General features: G+C 43.6%; 2 protein-coding genes across 2 annotated transcripts; one reads left to right on the top strand and one right to left on the bottom strand.

Annotated features, from left to right (window-relative positions):
- Window positions 1–804: 804 nt before the first annotated feature.
- On the bottom strand, window positions 805–15,755 carry fam120c (family with sequence similarity 120 member C). Its single transcript, XM_058051468.2, has 17 exons — window positions 14,219–15,755; window positions 10,683–10,929; window positions 10,449–10,531; window positions 10,049–10,177; window positions 9,622–9,724; window positions 8,965–9,038; window positions 8,455–8,729; window positions 7,250–7,394; window positions 7,094–7,177; window positions 6,838–7,009; window positions 6,505–6,754; window positions 6,264–6,378; window positions 5,980–6,189; window positions 4,822–5,059; window positions 4,074–4,209; window positions 3,897–3,960; window positions 805–3,802 (listed from the first exon to the last, which is right to left on the bottom strand). The coding sequence occupies exons 1-17, from the start codon at window positions 14,732–14,734 to the stop codon at window positions 3,551–3,553; spliced, it is 3,093 nt and encodes a 1,030-aa protein (XP_057907451.1). The 5' UTR covers window positions 14,735–15,755; the 3' UTR covers window positions 805–3,550.
- Window positions 15,756–16,975: 1,220 nt separating this feature from the next.
- Window positions 16,976–23,043, top strand: LOC131104834 (isocitrate dehydrogenase [NAD] subunit gamma, mitochondrial-like). Its single transcript, XM_058052391.2, has 12 exons — window positions 16,976–17,117; window positions 18,543–18,590; window positions 18,783–18,797; window positions 18,886–18,983; window positions 19,402–19,517; window positions 20,205–20,265; window positions 20,439–20,571; window positions 20,642–20,775; window positions 20,844–20,946; window positions 21,012–21,158; window positions 22,365–22,520; window positions 22,612–23,043. The coding sequence occupies exons 1-12, from the start codon at window positions 17,049–17,051 to the stop codon at window positions 22,711–22,713; spliced, it is 1,182 nt and encodes a 393-aa protein (XP_057908374.2). The 5' UTR covers window positions 16,976–17,048; the 3' UTR covers window positions 22,714–23,043.
- Window positions 23,044–24,187: the final 1,144 nt, after the last annotated feature.

Raw genomic sequence — 24,187 nt, 5'->3', positions numbered from 1 at the left:
ATAACATTAAAATAGTAAGAAAACACAATTTGCACAACTGAATTGAAGTTTTTTTTTTCGGAATTTTTTTTCAAACTGGCTAGATACATACAGAAACGGATTATTAACGTTAAGAGAACCTTTACTGTTAGTTGGGTTGATTAAAAAGGGGGCGGGGCAGCTTAGAAAGAAAAGAGAAAGGCGGCCAATGCAAATGATCCTAGGGCTACGGGGACAAGCGTGGAGGCGGTGGAGTTAAAGGAAGAACTTAAGGAAAGTTTATCCGATTGTGACTGTGTGTGTGTGTGTGTGTGTGTGTTCACTCGGAAACTGAAGTGACGGTGTGTGTGTGGTCCCCGATGAGGAAATCTCTGGAGTAGCAGTAAGGCCAACCAGTTGAAGGTTGGAACACTTTGGGGGCATGTATCATTAAAATACTCCAATTTGAAGATCACATATAGAAATTGACTTTTGGAATCTTTGGTTAAGGTCAATAAAATTTGTGTAGACGTCCTGATTGTAATTTTTGTATGTTTCAAATTAAACTGTTGTGACCTAGAAAAATATCTCTAGCGGTGATGGCCTTGTGCCGAATCCAAAGTTCTTGCTTTGTGGGGACCGAAGTGAGCGGGATTTGTGTGTACGTGCTGAAAAAGGAAGAGCATTTAAAAGAAAAACGGCGTAGGGATAGCGGGTACAACATGTCAAAAAAGCAGGGAAAGGGGGATGTTGGTTTAAAAAGCATTAAAAAAAAATCACTAATGAAATCCCTATTGAACTAAAACCAGACAAAAGAGGGACACTAAATCATGTATTGTGTTGCTGTTTTTATCCATACTAGCTATTGTGAAACTCAGGGTTTAACATCTATGTATGTGCATGTGTTGCGTGGCTATGTGCATGTATCAGCGTGGTACTCGACTACCTTGAAAGCTGTATCATGTATTTTTTTTTTTTTTTAAATCATGTCCATGCAAACACGAGTGTAAGGGATTCAGAGTCAGTCAAATGTGTTAAATGATCTCCAATGAACTGACAAGCACTCCACTGGCAACTGAAACTGCACAAATATATCACTTCAGTACGAAAGCAGAGAGAATGAAAGTGTGTGTGTGTGTGTATACTGTGTTTGCGTATATGAGTACTATTTTTGTGTGTGTTCGTGAGTGGCGAGCAAATCCGTAGAGGGCATTATATACCTGATCACATTGGCTCGCCACAGAAAAGCCATCCTCTAACAATGTACTTTGAAATACATGTCCTAATGTCAAAACAGTTGAACGCAGTTAAGTACGCGACTCCTACAAAGTCTAGAGTTGGTATTTCAGCCGGTGGAGCCATATTCTCTAGCCTAGTCTTCATGTCTTAAGTGTTTTTGAGTCCAGACGCCAAAAACGCAGCACCCAGTGGTGTAGGTTTACTTCTGACCAATAAACTCTTTTCCTGTCGTTAGGTGTTAGGAGACGACGGCGCATCCCAGCCATGTGACGAGTGCAAGCCTGCGCCTGTCACTGGGTCAGATATCGGCATCTCACTATTAATGGTTGTGTTCATAACATGGGGGATGTCTGACGAGACTACATTAACGCTTACATATAGTCACGGTCTTTTCCTTTAAAACGGCGTTCCCATGTCAATTTTGTGGCACGCAAAAGAGCACAAGTCATCAACGTAGTATGAAAATAAGGTGCTTTCTTGTTGACTTTTGCCTTTTATGTTGTACAGAGCGTATTTCCACGCTCGTGGCCAGCGTCTCTCGGGTGTGTCTACTGCTTTGCAACATGCAGTTGTTCGGTATATAGAACTGATAAGTACATATGTTTATTTCCATTGTCTGTTGGGGGGGACATTTTGTTCAATACAAACATAAGTGCTTTCACAAAACAATTCACTATCCTATTGAGTGGGACACTAGGGGGCACTGTGAGGGGTCCCTCTCTTCGTGACGCGTGTTCTGACCCGTAAAGTTGCCACCTTGCTGGCAGTTACCTCACGGCAGAGAAGAGCATTCTGTTGGTTTAAAGTGACACACTAGAGCTCGGCGGCGCACATACGTAGCTCGCCGCATGTGGCTATTGTCAAGACAACGGCTCGTCATTCGCCACCAAAAGGACATGGAGGGATCTTTGAGGCCAAAGCTGGCACACCCATATATGACATCGGTGACCGCGTGTCAGCCGGATGCGTTAAAATTCACTTTGGACGTTACTTTTCTGAAAGTGACTCCCAGGAAACATGGAGAATCAGGTGTCCTTAAGAAAGTTCTTAAGTGAATGACGTCGCGTTGCAGAGTCTGCATGGGACCTTCTGTGTTTATCTGCCGGGCAGCAGTCTTTTTCTTTTTGGCCTTTAACTCTAGAAAGGTGCCTCAGAGTGTTTTCGCTTCTCTATCACCTGGCAGAGGACCTTCCAGTGTGGTTTAAACATCTTAAAAAAAAACAAAGTGCGTCTTTGTCTGGCACCACTCTGTACACATTCTGACGTCTTTCAAATAGATCTCTAACTTTAAATGTCGTTCTACATGTCATTATCGTTAATTAGGCGCACACCCCCCACACACAAGTCAATCTGTATCAGGGGCCTATTTAAAAATGTCTTACATTTAAATACAACATCAAGTGCTTCTGTTGGAATAGTACAATCAAAACTTTGGGAAAAAGGGGCAGGAGGGTGGGGAATTAATAGTTTTTTTTAAGGAGCAGGGTAAAACCTTGCATACTTTAGGGATTAAGATGCATAAATTCCTGGGGTCTATTAGCACAGCTAAGCTCTGGGCTATGCTACATACTGTAGGTCAAAGTCAAATAGCATCCTAATATGGTGGTGCAGACATGCTAGTCCAGTGCTAGATAACCAACTCAACTATCAAGAGGGGTATGGCTAGCAAAAATGCTAACTTCTTTTTTTAGCAGGTTATCTTGCACAGTCGGGGGGGCGAGGAGGGCGGGGGGACACTGTGCAGACAAAAGTGACTTTTGAATATTTTCTACTCATTCAGAGGTAGCCTCTGAATGTCTCTTTGAGCTCCATCAATCAAAGCTTACATGACATGACAATCACAAATCGCATCGACACACAGACCATGGCGACGAGGCCGAGATGTTGTAACCATGGAAACCACATCCAATCTGTCACCGGGAACCGCAATGTGTGCGCAGTTTCTCAAACAATGGGACCGTTAAAACGACATAGAAAACTCAAACTTTACGGATGACCGTACTTGGAAGGGGGGCTGGTTTAAGCGGCGGGTGGTAATAGGGGTGGAACTTGAAGCTTACTTTACTTTGTGTGCGGCAAGGAGGCTATTTTTTGAGGGGTGGGGCGTTTACAAACAGAGAAAATCTCCTTATAAAAACATAAAAGCACATGAGAAAACTAAAAATGGGGTTTAACTGCTTTGACGACCAACTGTTTGGATGCATCGCATGGACCAGAACGGAATATCAGACAGATATTCTAAAGGCTTCCTGCTCCATGGGATAACATGCACAGTTAGCAATCAGTGCTACAAAGACAGGGAAAGGCAGTCAAACACATAACTCTTTCCGAGCAGCGCATCCTAAAGACGTCGTCACTCTTCCTTCTGTAGCGCTCCATCTGACGGGCAGTCGTCAAGGCAACAGGGGGCCTCCACTTCAACCCCCTGTGATTGGTTGTCTCTGCTGGCTAAGGCACACTGGATTGGCTGGGCCAGGGGGACCAGCTCCAAGGGCTGCCCGATGGCTGCTGAGCTGCCATTCAGCTGCTGAGTCGCAACCTCTGGCGTTGAGCCCACCTCTTCTGGGGGCTTTGGGGGACTGTTGGATGGAGGGGGTGACGATGTCTGGAGGAATGGAGAAGTTTGGAGGAATTGCCCATTTCAGATTTGTTCTTTGGTGGTTCTATTAATTCAGGAAATGTGTTTTCTACTGGTCTACCTGTGTTCTGCTGGGAGTTGCCTTTTTCCCTCCCCGCAGCTTTGCTGGAATATCTTTACCCCTCCTGTTGTAAGCAAACAAAGAATTTGTTATATTGAAGAGTTCCTGTACACAACGGTGGACTACAATCATGTATTTCTGTTTAGTGTCTCGCAAACAAAGACAAATACCACGTACCCTTTCCCTGTTCCCACTGAAACCACTTGCATGTTGAACCCTCCTCTGCCGCGTATTGGCTTGTTCCCAGCCCACTGGCCGACAACCATGCCTGCAATCTCCAGTTTTCCTCCCTGAGGAGGTATGGACTGGATGCCTGGGAGAAAAAAAAAACAGTTGATTTTTTAGATATACTGCTTCATTCGCACCAGTTAGATTCCCTCCCTAGAACTTTCTTCTGTGTTAGGTCAAATTGTATATAGTGTATATATAGCCCTAAAAATAACAACCAGTTACACTACACAGGATGTCAATTCAAGAAATACAATGATTGATTATCTAAAATACTAACAATATTGGCTTTGTTTGGCTTGAAATAAGCTATGAAAATAAATGTGTCGCTCTTGGCCCTTTTCATTTTGTAAAAGTCAGTCTCACAAGGAAAAAACCTTGGTGACTCCTAATATAGTCAAGAGTACATTTCAATATTCACGTTACATCTATGTGATCGGTATTGGTATCGGACGTTTCCGACTCGTTTCTTGCTGCTGAGAGAAGCTACATGAAGGCTAGCTAACTGAAACATGGCTAATGCCTTTCCTGATGTTCCAGATCCTCTACAACTGGAAACAGGCAACAATGAGCACACAACGCTTACCAATAAAAGACCACATTCAACCACCAAACAGTCTTATTCATCTTTTACGTCTTTTTTTGAAAACAGCTCAAAAGTTCAAGAGTGGATTAAGCAAAGACTTCATCTGTGTACCTGGGAAGGCTCTGGGTCTGTGCTGGGCAGGGTGGTGTGGATGATGCGGGTGATGAGGAGGCATGCCACCCATGGGCCGCGGTGGATAGAGAGGGGGCATAGGGTAAAAAGGGGGCACCATGGCAGGTGGTAAAAAGGCAGGGGGTGGAAGCGGGGGAGGTGGTGGAGGAGGACGAGACAGATTGATCCCCTCAAGTATCGCCTGACGCATCTTCTCCACTTTGGACACCAGCTCCTCCTGCCAAGGAGAAAGAAACATTGCATCGAATCCTTCTGCAGTATGTATGCTCATGACCAGGGGTGTCAAACACGTGGCCCGCAGAACACTAGTTTGAGGCCCCCGCCTTGATATGAAAGTTTAACGTTAGTGCGCCCCGCGCAAGTTTGATATGGAGACTGTATGGTATCATGTACCCAGAAAAAATTATTACGTTTGATTCATGTTCATGTTAAAGGTTAAATAACTGTTAATAGTTATCCTCCCTATCCGTGTGGAAGTGGTAAGTTTTTGGCTATTAAGTTGAAAGGAAATAACTTGAAGGCTACCGTTTAGGTCGCTAGCTCTCTAGTTTGCGAGTTAGCATGTGTCTCAAGACCCTGCAGTTGCGCAATATGTTGTAAATAAAAAGAGTATAAATGTGACTATAGTCGTGTTTTGTCATGTCTACAGGGCTCTAAAAATGCTTTGTTCATTTTAATCTGGAAAAAATAATTTGTCTACCCACCAACTATATGTGCTTTCTTAAGTTTTTATTATTTGCCGTTTTATTATTATTATATTTATTTATTACTGATTGATTGATTTTCTTTATTCTTGATTTGTTTATTTATTTTGCATCTTATTTTGTGTAGAAAAATAAAAAGTAAGATATTTGAGAACAGTGGAATGTTTTATCAGAGCTTTTCTTGTAGAAAATTGGAACCAAAGCAAACTTTAAAAAAAATTTTTGTTTTTAATAAATGCGTTTTTTTTTTTTTTAATCTGATGTGGCCCAGTCTCATCCAGACCCGAGCTCCAGTGGCCCCCAAGTAAATTGAGTTTGAGACCCCTGCTCATGACAGTCGAGGGACCTCATCAAATTGGTGTCTCGTTCCACTTCTAGAATGTCAAAATCCTAAACCCCTGTGGAAATGCTCTGGAGTCGCGTTCTTTCATACCTGGCCTTCACACATATCTAGCAGGGCAGCACGATCACGGGCGGCGCGGGCCAGTTTGCTCTGGAACAGTTTGCCATCAAAGAAGCCCCAGGGACAGCAGTGTTCCCATGGCAATGGCTGGCCGCATACATCGTTGATGAAAAGTGCTGTGTCAACACCGGCCATAAAGAGAGCAGCCAGCTGCACGCCGCGGGCATCCACCTTCTCGACCTGACAGCCACGCAGATGAACATCAGTCAAAAGTAGGAAACTGGAGAAAATGCAGCGGGATTCAACCACGTTACCTTGAGCTCCTGTAGCTGGTCTGGTTCGTAGAGCTGATTGGAAACAGCCTGGGCCAAGAAGGCATCCAGCTCATGTCTCTGGAGGATCCTCCCCCCAGGCCACTGCATCATATACCTGAGAAACATGGCATTCTTTAAAGCAGGAAGACTTACCTGCAGCTTTTCTATGGCTAAGGCTTACAGAGAAAGCACTCAATAACTTCATCTGGACTCTTAGAACCAGCGCTGGTGATTATCCTACCTGAGCACGCAGCACATGAGCAGCAGATGCTGTGGGACCTGTGCTGGGTTGAGGAGGGCTGGACAGTCAGAGCGTAGACAGGCCAAGAAGGCCCTGGTTCTCCTGGAGCGGTCCTCACTGGCACGGCCCAACCACAGGCGACGCAAGTTTGGGCAGGTCCACTCCCGGAAACACAGAGCCGGAACCAGTTCGGGAGTCAGAGCTGACTTGGCTTTCCCACTGCTCCACTCTTTGACAATCACTGGAGGAACTGAGAGTGGGTGCGACTGTTAAATCTTCCAGTAGGGTCTCTTTCTTTCATATTGACGACTACTTTAAAGTCCCAGCCTCTACCTTCCAGCGGAGCTCTCTTGCGGAGGGCGAGTCTTTCCAGGCGGCGGTGTGTCTCAGCCAGACTGAAGAGGACGCCATAGGCATATTGTCTGGCAGCACGGAACAGCAGAGAGGCAGGGGGCAGCTCAGAGTTACACTCATCCTCTATACATACTGGCATTTTCATCTCTCCCTGTTGGCAAGGAAAGGCCCGCAAGAGATATTACAAATGTGGCATATTTGGATATTAAAAATGACAAAATGCAGTCAAACCAACCTTGGTCAAAATGTGGTAAATCTGCGGGTACATCAACCCTCTTCTGTGTCTATGTTCTGCTACACGAAGAACCTCAGCACTGACCTAAAATCAGGTTACATTCTCAATCAACACCATTATACATACATACAAAACTTTTTCACCACAATGACAAACCTGAGGCAATGGGGGTGTGGTTATGTCCATGTGACTCCTCGTCGCCATAGACAGCAGTGACGGAATGTTTGATCCGCTCCCGTTGCCTTGGGAACCGTCTCCAGAGACCGGGCCCTCCCAGCGTGAGGGCTTGTCCGTCAAATGGCTGTGAGAACGGGCGAGAGTGAAACCATGCGCACGTTACTACACTACAGTCATGATAAATACTGCAACATTTTTAGAACCGATTATGGCAGTTGTCAAAACATACGGCGAGCCAAAACCCCTAAATCCGGAAGCATATCCTCTGTAGATGATCAGCCCGTACTTCCAACCTTCTCCCTGGGAGCTGAAAAGCCTTTAATCTAAAGCTACACAACTGTACAAATGACGCTTGCTGACAAGAAGCCAATCAGACAGCCGCTGTCTGCAAGGTGTTTCTCAAAGGCATCATGGATTTGGAAAAACGACTTTCCACATGAGGATACAAGAACAATTTGCGCCTTCATATTCCTGTTAATTCCTTTTAATTTCCATCAAAAACACACAATTTGTCCAATTGAAAAATTCCTAAATAAATTCCCATACGTTTCCTGAAAGTTTAGAGAAATTGCCTGCTGCTTTGCAACAAAGCACGTCACATTTAAAAGGATAATTGGATTTTTTCCCACAGTTGCTGTAGTGCAAAGCTGACAACTTAATGTCAAAAAATCCAAACTCTCTCTTTAACCATCCATCCATCTTCTATGTCGCTTATCCTCACTAGGGTTGCGTGTATGCTGGAGCCTATCCCAGCTGTCTTTGGGCGAGAGGCGGCGTACACCCTGGACTGGTGGCCAGCCAATCACGGGGCACATATAGACAAACAACCATTCACACTCACGTCCCTTTAACCACTATAGTAATATCAAACCTACCAAGTTATTAATGCAACTGCGGCTTTGTTTGGCTTGAAATAAGCTATGAAAAGAAATGTTTCAAAAATGTGTAGCACTTTGTGTAACACCATTTTCACTACGTAAAAGTAGCTCTCACAAGAAAACTTTGAAAACAAGAAAACCTTGGTGACGCCTATTATAGCCAGTAGTACATTCAAATATTTATACTTCACCTATTTGCTCGCTATTGGTATCGGTCGATTTCACTCATGGATGATCGGTATTGTATCAGCAGCATAAAATAGGAACATCCCCATTCCAAACCACTCCACTTGGTTTGTGACTTACTTTGCATTGCTGTCATTGGGTTCATCACCATCTGATGATGAGGAAGGTGACGGAGAAGGACCAGACTGAGTGCCTGCGTGGTGATTTGGCAAACGGCCTCCGCCCTGAGTGGAATCGTATGGCGCTGACCAGTCAGAGAAGCCCATCTTTCCTGTTGGTGAATCATTGCAGTCTTGGGATGGAGGCGGTGGGTCCTGAAACAGGGGGGTGGACCCAGGTCCAAATGGAGCATTTGGAAAAGGTGGTTTTAAGCCAGGCATCTGAGGAGGAGGGAACTGATGGGGAAAGAGACAGAACAGAGGACTTTAGGACTACTACTAATGTTCAATCGCTTCTTCTACCTAATTACATTTCATGGGAGGGTTCAAGTGGGCAAAAAACTCCTCCCTTTGTCATTAGCATATCTGCTACAAACCACATCTGCTATACATGGATCTCTCCAGAATTGAAAACAGATGCACAAAAGTTGCAACGCAAACAGGATGCCATCACGAAACAAAAGGCGTCTACCTGATTTTTTCCAAGATGCATCGGTCCCATGTGGCCAGGTGGTCCTCCAAAAGGAGTGGGCCCAAACCCAGGTACTGAGCAAGAAAAGGCAAAATATATGCATGAATTTATTATTTTTAGAAACATATCGCAACTGAAGCATATTGACAGAATCACTATTTGGGCGTCTCTGTGTGGAGTTTGCATTTTTTTCCTGTGTGTGCATAAATTTTTCCCGGGTCCACAAATATGCATGTTAGGTTAATTGGACACTAAATTGTCCATAGGTATGAATGTGAGTGTGAATGGTTGTTTGTCTACATGTGCCCTATGACTGACTGGCGACCAGTCCAGGGCCTACCCTGCCTCTTATCCAGTCAGTTGGGATGGGCTCCAAGAACCCCCATAACCCTAGTGAGAGTAGTTTAAACAAAAACAAAACAAAGCCGTTCCTGTTGAAGAAATTGAGTCTGAGATGTCCACTTAAACTTATTACCTTAAACATATTCGACTCAGTTATCCTACAATTTCTAAAAGCAGCCCTTTCAGACAGTCACTAGTTGGGCCAAAATTAAAATCTATAACTGGTTGGTGAGCTAATGAGATCCATTATGGTGTCAAGTGATGATTTCCGAACACAAAAAGTTGGTGTTTGCTGTTGCCCGAATAGTTACTCACAAATGAAAGACGGGGGTCCCATGTTAGGCGATCGTGATTTGGAGGCAGCTGAGAAATAATCCACAGCTTTCTTGAATCGATCCACCTTGTCCTCCATGCGAGACTGAAAGAAGACAAATCAGGGAGATCAACGAGAGCACACCATTAAGCCACGGCTGGTGTCTATTCGTTGTTTGTTACACTAGCAAGTAAAGAGATGTGTTAAAATGTAATCTGGTTATATCCTTACATGTCCGTGACATGCGTTTCTAATTTTATAGAGCACATTCAAAATGTTACATTTGCTGCCTTCTGAACTGCACTTCTCACCGCCTGCGGCATGGCACTATTGGAGAGAAAGCTTCAAACTAGAATATTTCATTTCATTTTGACTAGTTGGTTTCTTAGAGATGTTCCCCAATCAACATTGTTAGTGAACATAGCCCACCTGTGACTGTTTGAAGACATCGCTAGCGATTGCATCCAGGTTTCCAAGGTCTTTGATGGAGGAGACGTACTCTGACACGGCCTTGATCACCACTTCACAGGGTGGCAGCACCAATTGATGGGCTCGCACCTAAGAGGCAAGACGATATGCATTGCAGTTGGATAAAGTGTTCTTTTAAGTCTAGCAAGAAATGTAACTTATTGCAACAATACCAAGTGGTACGAGCGTCTCAGTCCTGGCAGCTCTCTTGTATATTAAGTGTATTATTTGTAACACAAAGGTTTTAAATAATTTTAAAGAAATGTTATATAATATATACTATTACCATCACAGACAATATTTTGTTAGGTAAAGCTACATTCCATAACTACTGTACTTTAGATTTACGGGGATACGGCACCTTGAGAGATGCTAGTGGGTGTTCTGGTCCCAGCAGACTCCAGTGGAAGGCAGCCAGGTCTTCATCAGGCAGAATATGATTTCCTTCAAAAAGATACTCTTTCAAATGTTTGCTCTGTCAATGAAAACAACTCTGGAGCAGGCATGTGTGCTTGGGTAAGATCATGTCAAAGAGCACGATGTGTGCTTTTTTGATATGGCGTAATAAGCTCAACTATGTTTGTGTGGGCCTTACCCAGCAGAGCAGCGAAGCAGGGCAGGTGCTGAGTCTTGAGCCCGAGCTGCCTGGCAGCTTCAGACAGCAGATACTGGTGTGTGGTCAGGTTTTTGCCATTCCAGCTCAGTTTGAGTGCATGTGAGGAGAAATAGGCAGGTACGTTGCAGAGTGCAAACTCAGAATCCTGAGCTATCAGGCCAGCAAATCCAAAGTCCCTGTAGAGAGACAGCACTTCCTGGTGATGATCTTCCAAAGTCTGTACAACCTGTAGACGGAGCAGACATAATGATCAGAACAGCTTTGATGGAGTAGCCACTGTGACTGAGAGGTTTTATTCCTCAATATCAGTAAGCAGTAGTTCAATGAGGTGCATTTGGTCCATCATTAATATCAGTAAGCTGTACAGACCAAACAACATGGCTGGTCTCACCACTGTTTTGTATATGTTTCCTTTCATTTGAAATGAAACTCACACATCACGCCTGACACTTTTCTCACCCGTTCCATTCTGCTTGCACACGCTTCTTCACCTCCTTTTCACAATCTCCGTTGTTCTGAATTCTTGACCCCAAGTATTGAACTCTCTCTTCCACCTGTAACCTCACTCTTCCACTTGGGTCCCTCTCATTCACACACACACACACTCCACCTTGCTGTGGCTAAACCTTCTGCAAACATCATAGTCCATGGAGATTCTTGTCTAACCTCCTCTGTCAGCCTGTCCATCATCATAGCAAACAAGAAGGGGCTCAGAATCGATCCCTGATGCAGGGAACATCTCAACAGAACATCTTACCACTGTCTTACAGTCCTCATACATGTCCTGCACCACTTGATCATACTTCTGTCACTCCAGACTTCCTCATACAATACCACAGTTCCTCTCCAGGCACCCTGTCATAGGCTTTCTCCACATCTACAATGACACAATGCAGCTCAACTACTGTTTTAAAGACAAGCCATAAGTATTATGATAACAACGCGAGATTGTTAAGTGACACTTTAAGAAAAAGTAACCTAGCATAAACATAGCCACTTGTAGCTCAGCTGTGGGACAAAAACAAGCAAGACGGACAAAATGTGTAAACAAAGATGGCAGAAAGTCAAATGAGATTGAAACGTGAGCGATCACACAAGTTGTGGAATTGACCAACTGCCAAATGTTTCTGCAGAGACAGACAGTAGTCAACTTAACGCAATTTAGAGCAGGGATGCCCTAGACTTTTGAACTGCTTAAGAAGAGACTTAAGCCTGACATGGTGCAGCCAGTTAATCTATTTATATTGTTTAGCAGAGATGCAGAACAACATTAATGTACTATATCTGTATAAAAAGGTCAACACCCCACAAATTGGGTTAGAATTAACAGAAAATGGAAAAAAATGTGTTCATGTTTCACAAAAGGATGGGCAAACAGGAGGATGTTTTTTTGGGTTTGTTTTAAATTGTAAAGCTTCATTCAAGATGCACATAAAAAAATCTAATCTACAAATAGCTTAAACTGAGCCTGTAGGCTTCCTGCTACATCTTCCTTAAAGGGGAACTGCACTTTGGGGGGGATTTTGCCCATTATACGCAATTTAATTTAATTTCGGCTATCTTATAGTACTGTCACAGAATGCACAGAAAAGGGAAGTAAACACAGTATGTCTTCATGTTTCAAATAAAGCTTGTGAATGATGGGCAAAATAAAAAAAAAATGCAGTTCCTCTCTAACACAGAATTTTGGGACATGGACAGTTGTGCAAATGAAACAATGAGATGCACCCCAGTCCCAAACCCACCACCAAAATTATACAGCTGACCTGTGGGAAAACATACTGTATGTAAACACATGAAGTTGAATTATTTTCAAAGAGTTCAAAAGTGAATTTTCATGTTGGCATACAAGGGGATGCTGGTTGCTAAGGGGGGGCAACATTCTCTATCACTGGTTTGAGTGCATTCATAACAGGCTTTAAACAGTTCTAGGTTTCATTTCCTGCTTCCTGTGAAATGCTATTGTGTAGAGTAGAAGTCTTCTACAGTCTTTGTAGCTGCATGACGATATTTGAGAATAATCTTTATAGCAAATGGCAAACAACTACAATTCTCTGTGTAACTGGTAATGGTATTATTTCATTTGAACCTGTATCAGATTACAATTGAGTGCATCCCATAATCAGTTCCCAGTTCCACATGTCCAAAAGGAGTAGGAAGAAGCAAAGCTTATTAAATCCGACCCCTCCATCTGGCACTTTTACAATCAGTAACTGTTACATTTGTTCACTTCCTGCTTTCCTAATATAATTTATGTTTTGTTTTTTTAATTAAAAATACTGATTGCAATTTAAACTGAAATGCAAAATAAAAATTGTCAATCCCCCCACAATCTTAACATCATAATAGATGTTGTGAATACAAAGCACTTAAAGGGGAACTGCACTTTTTGGGGAATTTTGCCCATCATTTACAATCCTTATGTGAAACATGAACACGTATTTATTTCCCTTTTCTGTGCATCATAACACAAGAATACGAGTTAATTTCAGCTTCCATTTACATAACCAACTTGTATATTAACCAAGCTACAGCGATATTATTATTGTAGCAGCCAACATCAAAAATTATTTTTATGTCGTCGCTATTCGCTAGTCTCGGCATCATTCACAGACGGAAGAGTGGATATCTAGCGCTCCATTTGGATACAAGAATTCAACAAGATGCTCGTCTTGCCATTTGACAGGCTAGCATGTAGTATGTGTATCAATCCGCCTTGAGAAGAAGTTTCACTAGTGTTTTAAATAATCCCAATACGGCAAGATACTGCAATGTTATCATCAGTGTACTTGTTAATGCATGATCACAGCATGTACATCAAACAACGTTGTTAGAGGTTTTTTTTAGAGGGCTTCATAGTCGAAATAGGTGTGTCCCAATGACAGTATTGTAAGATAGCTCAAATTAACTTGTTTTCGCTGCATATAAAAGGGAAAGAAATGGGTTCATATTTCACATAAGTATTGTGAATGATGGGCAGAATTACCAAAAAAGTGCAGTTCCCATTTATAGAATAAATGAAATGTAACTAAAATAATACTAGTAAAGGACTGTAAAGCCTGATTAATTTCACTCATCTCCAAACATATGAAATGGTCAAATAAGTCCATAAAAATACATGAGTGTCCTGCACTACAGATCTATAAATACGTCTCCTTAACCACTCAGCAATTCTTCAAAAATACAAGGTTCACAGAGTTCATATGTTATGTAATTCATGTGCTACCCTAAGGCTAGCTCTAACCCCTCTTAAATTGTGTTTAAATTAGGAAAACACAAGACTGAATGCATTTTCCTTACGGGTGATACTGTACATTTACCCGGAATAGATTGCAATAGATTGTTGCAATGATTTCAAACGTTTCAAATTGAGTGTGGAAACGCTTTCTTCCAAGCTAGAAGCACTAAGTGGGCGTTCCACGAGAGGGGGCACGACATGGCTGTGGATCTCAAATGACCATGATAAATTAAAAAATACAAAAAAAAAACGTAACAGCGATTATGAAATTGCTCACCCGCACTCGGAAGCGGAACATGGCGAGGCGGACGCAGTGGCTGAGGCAGGCCGGGGGCAGGAACCATGCCCGGGGAGGCGGGGTAGCCTTGCTGCCGACGTGGTTGACTATCAGTTGAGCAGTCTGTCGCTGGCCCTGAACCCGCCGCGCCCACTCCGGCCAGCGCTCCTTCCCAAGTGTGCCGTTGAAAACCACTACCAGCTCCAGGCCACCCTGGAACAGGCAGGCCTGGGACAGCGCGGCCAGGTAGCCTAGCATGGCGTTCCACTGGCCACCGCAAACCCAATCTGTCTGGTAGCCACCGTAGAGGCGTTGCAGGCCGGAGTCGGCGTCGATGAGGATCCTCGCAGGTGGAGGCGGGGGAGGCATGGGCCCGGGATGGTGTGGGTGGTGGTGTGGGTGATGGTGGTGAGGGGGCTGCCGGGCCGCGGTTCGCGCGAGCTTAAGCAGGTCCACGGGGACAGCGGCCCCGGGACAACGCTTCTCCAGATACTCTTGAAAGCCTTGCACTCCCATGACGGTGTTATTGAGCCTGTGTGTCTGGCCGGGAGTGGGCTCTGAATACGTTCTGTACGCCGTGTTTGTAAAGTGATGTGGAGCGAGACAAGCTAGCTAACAGCGAGCTAACTGTCTCCCAAGTAGTGATTGACAAGTGTGTTAGTTAACCCTTCGAAGTAGCTGACACCCTGATAATCAACCGGTCATTCATATACGGTCGTGTGATTTGGGCCTGCTGTAGTTACTCTCCCCCGAAATATTCCAATTGATCAGATTTAGACGTGGCTGCGGAGTTGAGTGTCCATTGCTGTGGATTTCGATGAGGCCAACAAGGCCAGTGTGGCTACAACTAGTTGTCAATTTGCGCTGCAGCCATAATTTGACTAGCACATAACCGTACTCCAAAATATACAGTTATGGGTGTAAAACTGCAATCCCTCTGCGTGCTAAATGTTAACAATCCCTCCAGAAATGGCCCGCTCGCTCACATGAAATAGATCAAATACTGCGCACTAGTTAGCAAACCGCAGACTGGACGGCCAGTTCGCGGACATGTTAACCCGAGCAGCTAGCAAAATTGTTCCAAATGACAGTGCTGGTGTTTCGACGTATTTTAAACTGAGGAGCGGGTTAAATTTGAGCATGTGTCTAGCAGTGATCGGTTGTGTCGCCAGGGTTAAAACGCTAACAGCGATAAACGAACAAACGCTGCGGCTGTCTGTCTGGCTAGCTGTACTTCTATTTGCTAACTGTGTGGCTAGCTGCTGGCAGGGTCCCCGGCGTGATTTGACGCGTCAACTCCCGAAGACAAGTCCGGGGCGGATACGACGCGGAATGAGATGACTGTTTGACGGAATAAAAGAAAATAAACTAAAAGAAAATGAAAAATAAAAGCCCGATTATGCCTCCCTCGCTCGTCTTCCACACTCACGGCGTCATGTTGCAAAGGGGGAACATTACTTCCAAGCGACATCAGCCATCTTGCGACTTCCTCGCGGCCCAGTGGAGTGGGAGAGAAGGCGGGGGGCGGAAAGCGGAGAGAGGAGGCGCGGCCGCGAGAGGAGCTGGGAAATGTAGTGGCAATACGATATAGTATCCATTTTGAAATGGAGGAGGAACCTTGGCGTGGAACTACAAATACCAACAATCTGGTAGTTACGGTTTGGGTGAAGCTAGTGGTTATCGCTACAAAAGTGAATGAATGTACAAAAGCCATTATTTGTCCATTCAAAGTATAGTTCCACAAGTGTCTTTCTCAGCATGTGGATGTGAAATAAAAACAACATTAACAATGTTAAATGCACGTGCCGTTTCTCACATAAAATAAACTAGTAGTGCTGAACATCAGTTCGTTCATGGTCAATAGAGGAACAGGTACAGTGTTACCAGATAGGAAATCAAAAATATGATAGTAAGAGAACTCTAAAATGATTGTACATACCGATGCACCATCTGCTACAGCAAAATATTAACACATATCGTGTATAGGATATCTTATAATGTGGTTTCACATTAAATAAATTAACATTGGCATAGTTGTTAAAAAAAGATTCTATCGGCAGAACAGCGCCCCGTCTGGCTGTAAAGAGGGGTGGCCACAATTTGCCACATACTGTAAACTGGGATGTTTTCAGCTTCCAGGAATCGTGTACAGATCCTTGCAACATTGGTCGTATCATGCTCCAGCATGAGTTGATGGTCTGAGGCGACGCCATTCTTCGGCCACCCCACTGGCCATCTAGACATTTCCGGTGTCGGGAAGCACAAATCCAAGCAAATACAGCTTGAATAGGTGCAGATTCTGGAAAATCTAAAAAGTTTTCTGTACTGGTTATTGTGTCTAGCTGCTCTATAGGACTCCACAATGCAATAATTCTTGGTTCTGTTCAAGGTTACTTCCCCAGAGGGAGTTTTTCCTTACCTCTGTGGCAAAATGCTTGATCATGTGGGGTGCAGTTGGTTTCTCTGAAAACTGTCTAAGTGAAAAGTATTGGCATTGGCGATTCATAATCTCATGGGTATGCTCACATTTGTAGAATCCCACCACTAGTTCCACTTGCATATGGGAATCTTTGTGTCTGTCGCCCCCCTGTGGTCACAAAAGCAACTGTCTACCACAATGCAGGAAAAGTGAACAATAATCATCTTGAAGTCTCTTCAAACTTCTACGCGGAGACGTGAAGCCACCGAAAGCTATGTCGTGATGTACGTATCTACCCGGAAGTAAATCTCTCTCTTTATAGAGATTAAGCGCGAACGCGCAGCACGCCCCCGTGTTGCGCTCCAACACGCACGCCCACACGCATCCCATCCACCTGAGCTCAGAGAGAACATGACGGTCCTGTTAACGAGAACACTGTTCACGGCGCTGAAGGGTCGGTTTGGCAACCTTTTGTCCAGGGTAGGCATTCAAATAAATGTACAGATACCTGTGAAATAAGCAAAGCTTACATTTTTAGCACTTGTAGCCGTCCATTTAACGACGAGTTACGACGGTAACTAAAGTGGATTAACGGTTAGTGGGCTCACCAAGCTAGCCTCTTTGATGTTGCTCACCTGTTGTTGAACTTTATATTATTTCGGGTTAAAGTCAACGTTTAGAATTTTGACTGCCTCTTGTGCCAGAAACGAGTTGTTGTTGTAAATGTATCCTCACCAAAGTTCTCAATTATTCAAAGCATCTGCAATGTAGCTTTGGACGTCACTCAAAAGCTACTCAGAAAAGGAAAAAGCTAATCGAATACATTTTTAAAACTCGATATCAAAATTAACATTGCACACAAAATACATATGCCATTTGTCGGTTATATTGAAACACAAAGTACTGTAATTGGTTTAGTGTAATCCAAGAAATAACCTATAGCACTGTAAGCTAGTAATAGTAAACATATACATATGTAATGGTAATGGTAATGGTTTAATTTCATTTCAACATGCATCAGATTACCAGATTACAATTGAATGCATCCCATAATCAGTTCCCAGTTCCACATGTCCAAAAGGAGTAGGAAGAAGCAAAGCTTATTAAATCCTACCCCTCCATCTGGTACTTTTACAATCAGTAACTGTTACATTTGTTCACTTCCTGCTTTCCTAATATAGTTTAAGTTTAGTTTATTACTTTTTATGTATTTATTTTATTTTTGTCACGTACCAAAGTACAAGGTGATATGACCAAACAGTGACATAATGGGTACCATAGCAACTGTCAATATAGTGATATATATAGCACATCATGACTGGTTCAAGACTCTTCATCCTTGTATTTAGCAAACATCAACTGCTATAGTAGAGTAGTTAGCAAAGGAGCCTATCCTATCTTCCTATGGGAAAATAAATAAGCCTTGATATAACGTAGAGTAGTCAGTGCACAGCTTGCAAAGCACAAAAAATGCAGAATGAAACCTTTTTATATATACTGTAACTTTGATTCAATCATCTTATTGAGAGATGGTGGAGGCCTGTGGAGTTAGGGCTACAGCTATTGATTATTTTATTAGATAACAAATAAAAACCTTGTTTCTCTGTAAATACACAGAATGCTTTCTGGTAATATGTGTGCTGAAGCCAAGTGGCAGCAGACAAAACAGTCTTTCATATACTTTAAAGGGGGCCTATTATATTAATTTTTCGGCCCTTTGTATTGAGTTGTGGACTCCTATAGAGCAGCTACACACAATAACCAGCACAGAAAGGATTCTAGTTCTTCCAGAATATGCACCTATTCGGCATATGTCTATATGTGCCCTGCCTGGGCGACCAGTCCAGGGTGTACCCCCTCCTCTTCATTTTACAATTTTTTTTCAGAGCCTCTCTCTTTCTGTAGGTGTGTGGATCAGCTCTATATCACCAGAGACTCAACTCCACTTACCCTGTGAGAAACGCACACACAAGACAGTTTTAAGTTGACCGACCTGATTTTCACAATTTTGCACATCTCCAGTGAAGCATAAACATCACCCCCCCACCAGCACGTCTTTGTTTTGTCTCATTAGTGTGTTCGAAAGTTGTGATGTTGTCTTCTTTGTTTTGTCCTCCATCATAAATCCATTATTTCTCCATCCAGACACGCCAGATGATTGTGAGTATGTCTAATGAGTGTGTATTATTATATATAGTACAAGTTATACATTCTAGTCAGACAGTGTGGGTCCGTGTGTGTATTCCAGCCCCCACCTGCACGATACGGAGGCAGGCACACTGTGACATTGATTCCTGGGGACGGCATCGGGCCAGAGTTGGCTAACCACGTGCAGGAGGTTTTTCGGTGAGATCATCTAAAATTCATTCATTCATTCATTTTCTACCGCTTATCCTCACATGGGTCGCCAAGGTTGCTGGAGCCTATCCCAGCTGTCTTCGGGCGAGAGGCGGGGTACACCCTGGACTGGTGGCCAGGGCACATATAGACAAACAACCATTCACACTCATTCATACCTATGGACAATTTGGAGTACCTGGAGAAAACCCACACATGCACGGGGAGAACATGCAAACTCCACACAGAGATGGCCGAAGGTGGAATTGAACTCGGGTCTCCTAGCTGTGAGGCCTGCACGCTAACCACTCGACCACTGTGCAGCCCCTAATCTGAATTAATCAATATAATAATGCTTGCTCAAAAATCCATATCCTCTACTAATGTGATATGTTTTATTTACAAATCTGCACTTTATTCATAACAGGTTCTGTTGTGTTCCGGTGGACTTTGAAGTTGTTCATGTGGACTCGTCTATGGCCTCGGAGGATGACATCAACAACGCCATAATGGCAATCAGGCGCAATGGAGTGGCGCTAAAAGGTAAAGGATTTTATTTGAGTGGTATCACATTGAAAAATAATGGGCTTAGACATTATTTATAAGCTTTAAAACAAAGATGACAGGAGTGTGGCAGCCATCTTATTTACGTACATGTGCAACAGTGTAGGAGCGGTTAGCGCGCAGGTGTCACAGCTAGGAGACCCGAGTTCAATTCCACCCTCGGCCATCTCTGTGTGGAGTTTGCATGTTGTCCCCATGCATGCGTGGGTTTTCTCTGGGTACTCCGGTTTCCTCCCACATTCCAAAAAAACATGCTAGGTTAATTGGCGACTCCAAATTGTCCATAGGTATGAATGTGAGTGTGAATGGTTGTTTGTCTATATGTGCCCTGTGATTGGCTGGCCACCAGTCCAGGGTGTACCACGCCTCCCGCCCAAAGACAGCTGGCATAGGCTCCAGCAAATGTATTACTTATTTGAACGTATCATGTTTTGAAAAGCCAAACTTACCTAAGTGGCCCCAGGAACAAACCGGAACTATGTTCCCCATCACCAAAATCTGACCAGAACTAGGCTCATGCGAGGAAGTGGGGCAAGTCACTAATGATGAACTACACCACCGATGGGGATGTCATACATCTTCATGTCAAACAATCAGAACTATCCCTTTAAGTGTTCCGACTAGAAATGACCCAGTTGTGTAATTGGATGTGAATTTTTTTTCCAGGTAATCTTGAGACCAACCACAACTTACCACCTTCCTACATATCCAGGAACAACCTGCTCCGGTGAGTCTGAATATACTTAGAACAAAACACAGACTTCATACTGTATCTTGAATGAAATGATCCCAAATAAACGGTCTTTTTGTTGATGTTTTAGGCTACAAATGTCATCGTGACTATAAGTAGGCTCTGTCTGTTTAAACACTGCTTTGGTCTGTATATCACACTTGTTGCAGAACCACTTTAGATCTATATGCCAATGTGATGCACTGTCAAACTCTGACGGGGGTGCCAACACGACATCACAACGTGGACATACTGATCATCAGGGAGAACACAGAAGGAGAGTATAGCAGCCTTGAGCATGAGGTACGCCGCTATTTGTCGTTTTCTCCAATCTGTCCAATCAACGTCTACACTTTTGTCCTTATTCATGCAGAATGTCCCCGGAGTGGTAGAATGTCTCAAGATCATCACCAGGAGCAAATCTTTGCGCATTGCCGACTACGCCTTCAGAACGGCTCGTGAGAAAGGGCGGAGACGAGTGACCGCTGTGCACAAAGCCAACATCATGTCAGTGTTCGTGTGCACGCCTTTAAGAATCTCGTATGTTTGAATTTATCACTTTGTGTTTGGAGCAGGAAGTTGGGTGATGGCCTCTTCCTGGAGTGCTGTCAGGAGGTGGCCGGCGGATACCCTGAAATAACATTTGACAGCATGATTGTGGACAACACTACCATGCAGGTAAATGTGAGGTGAAAACCCAAACCACATCTTCAAATTGGAATGCGTGTTTGTGTTCGCCGTAGCTTGTTTCCAGGCCCCAGCAATTCGATGTCATGGTCATGCCCAATCTGTATGGGAACGTGGTGAGCAACATATGCGCCGGACTGGTCGGCGGACCAGGTCTCGTGCCTGGAGCCAACTATGGTGAGGACTATGCCGTGTTTGAGTCGGTGAGTCAATCAGAACCTCAGTTTTAACATTGTACCCCTCCATCCTGTTGAACGGAACAGTGAAGTAGGAGTCTATCCCAGCTGACGATCACTGCTACTGTCAGGAAAGGCGCTTAATACAAAGTGTAAAAAAAAAAAAAGTTGACAAAAAGAAAAGCACAACAACAAAAAACACCAGTAACAGTACTACGAAATAATAATACTAATACTAAACACAAAACACTGCCAGCATGAAGATAACAACAAACATTGAAGTGAGCTGCATCGTCATAAGTCTTACAGCAAAGCCTGCTACTTAGCGCCCTCTTCTTCAACTGCCTTGAATAGGATGGTCAAACACCGTCATTATTTCTGACAAAAAGATAAAAAAGGAAGTGTGAGCATCCGGGAGAGACTTGCTATGGCCTCGGTCGGCTAAGGGACTGTAGAACATTGTCAGCCAATCTCTTCTGTTTCATCTTGGGCAGTATCGAATGCGTTAAGTTTGACAAATTTACATAAATGTCGAGCAGTGTGAAACTGCAGGATTTATCCCCGACCCCACCATTAAACTTGCAGACAGATACATAATGGAAAGGAGCAGGACCAGAGACAGCTGGTAAAGACATAATGAAAGAGGAGCATAGCAGACGAGACCATATGTAAACAGTATCTCAATGAGCGCAAACAGAGGAGGAACAGGAACAGAAAACATGATGTCAAATAAACCTCACAAGCTACAGCGTACAGTATGTAAACACACAAAGTCCCATCCATTACATCATTTCTATAAATATATATTGATGTTAATGAGAAAATGCAGTAATTCCAGTCCATCGTGTCAACGGTGAAATATGGTGGTGGTAGTGTGATGGTCTGGGGCTGTTTTTGTATTTAAAGACTTGCTGTCGTAAATAAAACCAGGAATTCTGTTGTCTACGAAAAATAAAATCTTGAAGGAGAATGTGCGACCATCTTTTCCTGACCTCAAGCCGAAACCAACTTGGGATCTGCAGCAGGACAATGATCCAAACCATGATCCACCTCTGAATGGCTTGAGAAAAACCAAATGAAGACTTTGGAGTGGCCGAATGACAGTCCTGATCCTGAGTCTTATTGAGATGTTGACCTTTTTCTGCAGCCCTTTTCTATCTGAATGGCGGAATATCAGCACTTTCCATCAACCGTAATATTTACCTGTATTTTCCTGACCTTTCCTATTTGCAGGGCACCAGGAACACTGGGAAGAGCATCGCCCACTGCAACATAGCCAACCCAACGGCCATGCTGCTGGCCTCTTGTTTGCTGCTGGATCACCTGGAGCTCCACTCATATGCCAGCATGATCCGCAAAGCCATCCTCTCCACCTTGACCGAGATTCGGGTATGGCCTCACACACACACACACACACACACACACACACATCAAATATTAAAAGAACGTGCCATACAGTTGGGATGTTTTATCGTCCTAGCTTCACACGAAGGACCTGGGAGGCCAAGGCTCCACCTCTGAAGTGGTCCAGTTCATCATGAATACCATTCAGAGCTCTGGACCGCTCACAGTGAGCATGTAGAACACGGCCAAAGATAAAAACTTCCTCTGCTCCCTCCCTTACTTTGGCCATAAATTTGGGCACCCTTGTTTTTTTTATTGATTTGAATATCTTTAATACTAATTATTGGAACACAAAAGGAGGATCTACTAAATATTGATGTTATTTTATTGTTGGGGTGCCCAAATTTAGGCATCTGACTACTTTAGTTAAGATAATTATTGCACACTTTCTGTAAATCCTGTAAACTTAATTTCACTTCTCATCTATCCCTGTATTGGTCTGCTGTATGATATATTTAACTGGAATGGCTGATCCCGACAACCAGTCATTTATAAAGGAAAATTCTGAAAATTATCATGGGTGCCCAATTTTTCATACTACAGTATATACACATTCACACACACTCACTGTAATTTGCAATGCTGCTTCTGTCCACCAGAGGGAGACAAATCACTGCACCCATTCATTAATTCATTCATTTTCTACCGCTTATCCTCACGAGGGTCGCGGGGGGTGCTGGAGCCTATCCCAGCTGATTCAGAGGAGAGGCAGGGTACACCCTTGACTGGTGGCCAGCCAATCACAGGGCACATATAGACAAACAACCATTCACACTCACATTCATACCTATGGACAATTTGGAGTCACCAATTAACCTAGCATGTTTTTGGAATGTGGGAGGAAACCGGAGTACCCGGAGAAAACCCACGCATGCACGGGGAGAACATGCAAACGCCACACAGAGATGGCCGAGGGTGGAATTGAACTCAGGTCTTCTTTTTTTTTTTAATTATTTTAAACTCCTATGGTATTTTTATATTCATTAACTCCCTTTGGAACGTTAAGTTGCAGAGTGATGATTTTAGCATGCTTTGTAAGATGACCCTATGAGTCAGACTATTATGTTGAATAATGACCTCCTGTGAGTTCCAATGGGTTGACAAGCTCATCATGACTTTTTTCATAGCTTGTGATTGACTCCTGTCAAAGAAAGACCAACGTAAAGAACGTGTCATTTGCTGGGAATTCCTGTGTAGAACATTGGTGTTGGTTATTTTGTCTTGCCTTGTTTAAAATATGTCATAGACCAGGGGTTCTTAACCTTTTTTGACGTTGAGGCCTGATTTTTTTTTATTAAATAGAAACATTGTAAAGATTTAATGTTCTGCTCAGTTTGGAGAGACAAAGAATCAGAGATTTTGTAATCTGGTCGTTTTGAAGCAACGGTCCCGTGGCCTGGACCTGAACCCCCGGGGGTTCAGTTGGACATGACAAATGTTCACGTGTCCCAAAGTGTAACACAAGCGCTTGTACTGTTTAGCAGCGTCGTGTGTGAATGTGTGTTTTTGTGTGCATGTTTATGGTTGCTCTGCAGGCCCCTCGCTAATTAGAGAGGTTTCTCCAAATGAGACGGGCGCAAATTGAGAGGAAGCCAAGAGATTAACCGTCAAGGGAAAGAGAAAAGTTCCAAAAGGCGGAATGGATGGAGGCA

Source organism: Doryrhamphus excisus, linkage group LG15, assembly GCF_037039965.1.
Source record: "Doryrhamphus excisus strain RoL-2023G ecotype Guam linkage group LG15, RoL_Dexc_Guam_v1.1, whole genome shotgun sequence".
In the NCBI taxonomy this organism is placed as follows: domain Eukaryota; kingdom Metazoa; phylum Chordata; class Actinopteri; order Syngnathiformes; family Syngnathidae; genus Doryrhamphus; species Doryrhamphus excisus.
This window is presented reverse-complemented; position numbering and strand designations above follow the sequence as displayed.

Excerpts from the sequence above, each read along its gene's own strand:
- LOC131104834 (XM_058052391.2), top strand. The coding sequence starts at position 17,049 with ATGACGGTCCTGTTAACGAGAACACTGTTCACGGCGCTGAAGGGTCGG. Across the intron at positions 18,984-19,401 it reads CACGTGCAGGAGGTTTTTCG|GTTCTGTTGTGTTCCGGTGG; the intron begins GTGAGATCATCT and ends TATTCATAACAG. Across the intron at positions 19,518-20,204 it reads CAATGGAGTGGCGCTAAAAG|GTAATCTTGAGACCAACCAC; the intron begins GTAAAGGATTTT and ends TTTTTTTTCCAG.
- fam120c (XM_058051468.2), bottom strand. The coding sequence starts at position 14,734 with ATGGGAGTGCAAGGCTTTCAAGAGTATCTGGAGAAGCGTTGTCCCGGG. Across the intron at positions 9,725-10,048 it reads ATGTCTTCAAACAGTCACAG|TCTCGCATGGAGGACAAGGT; the intron begins GTGGGCTATGTT and ends GTCTTCTTTCAG. Across the intron at positions 7,178-7,249 it reads CCACACCCCCATTGCCTCAG|GTCAGTGCTGAGGTTCTTCG; the intron begins GTTTGTCATTGT and ends ACCTGATTTTAG.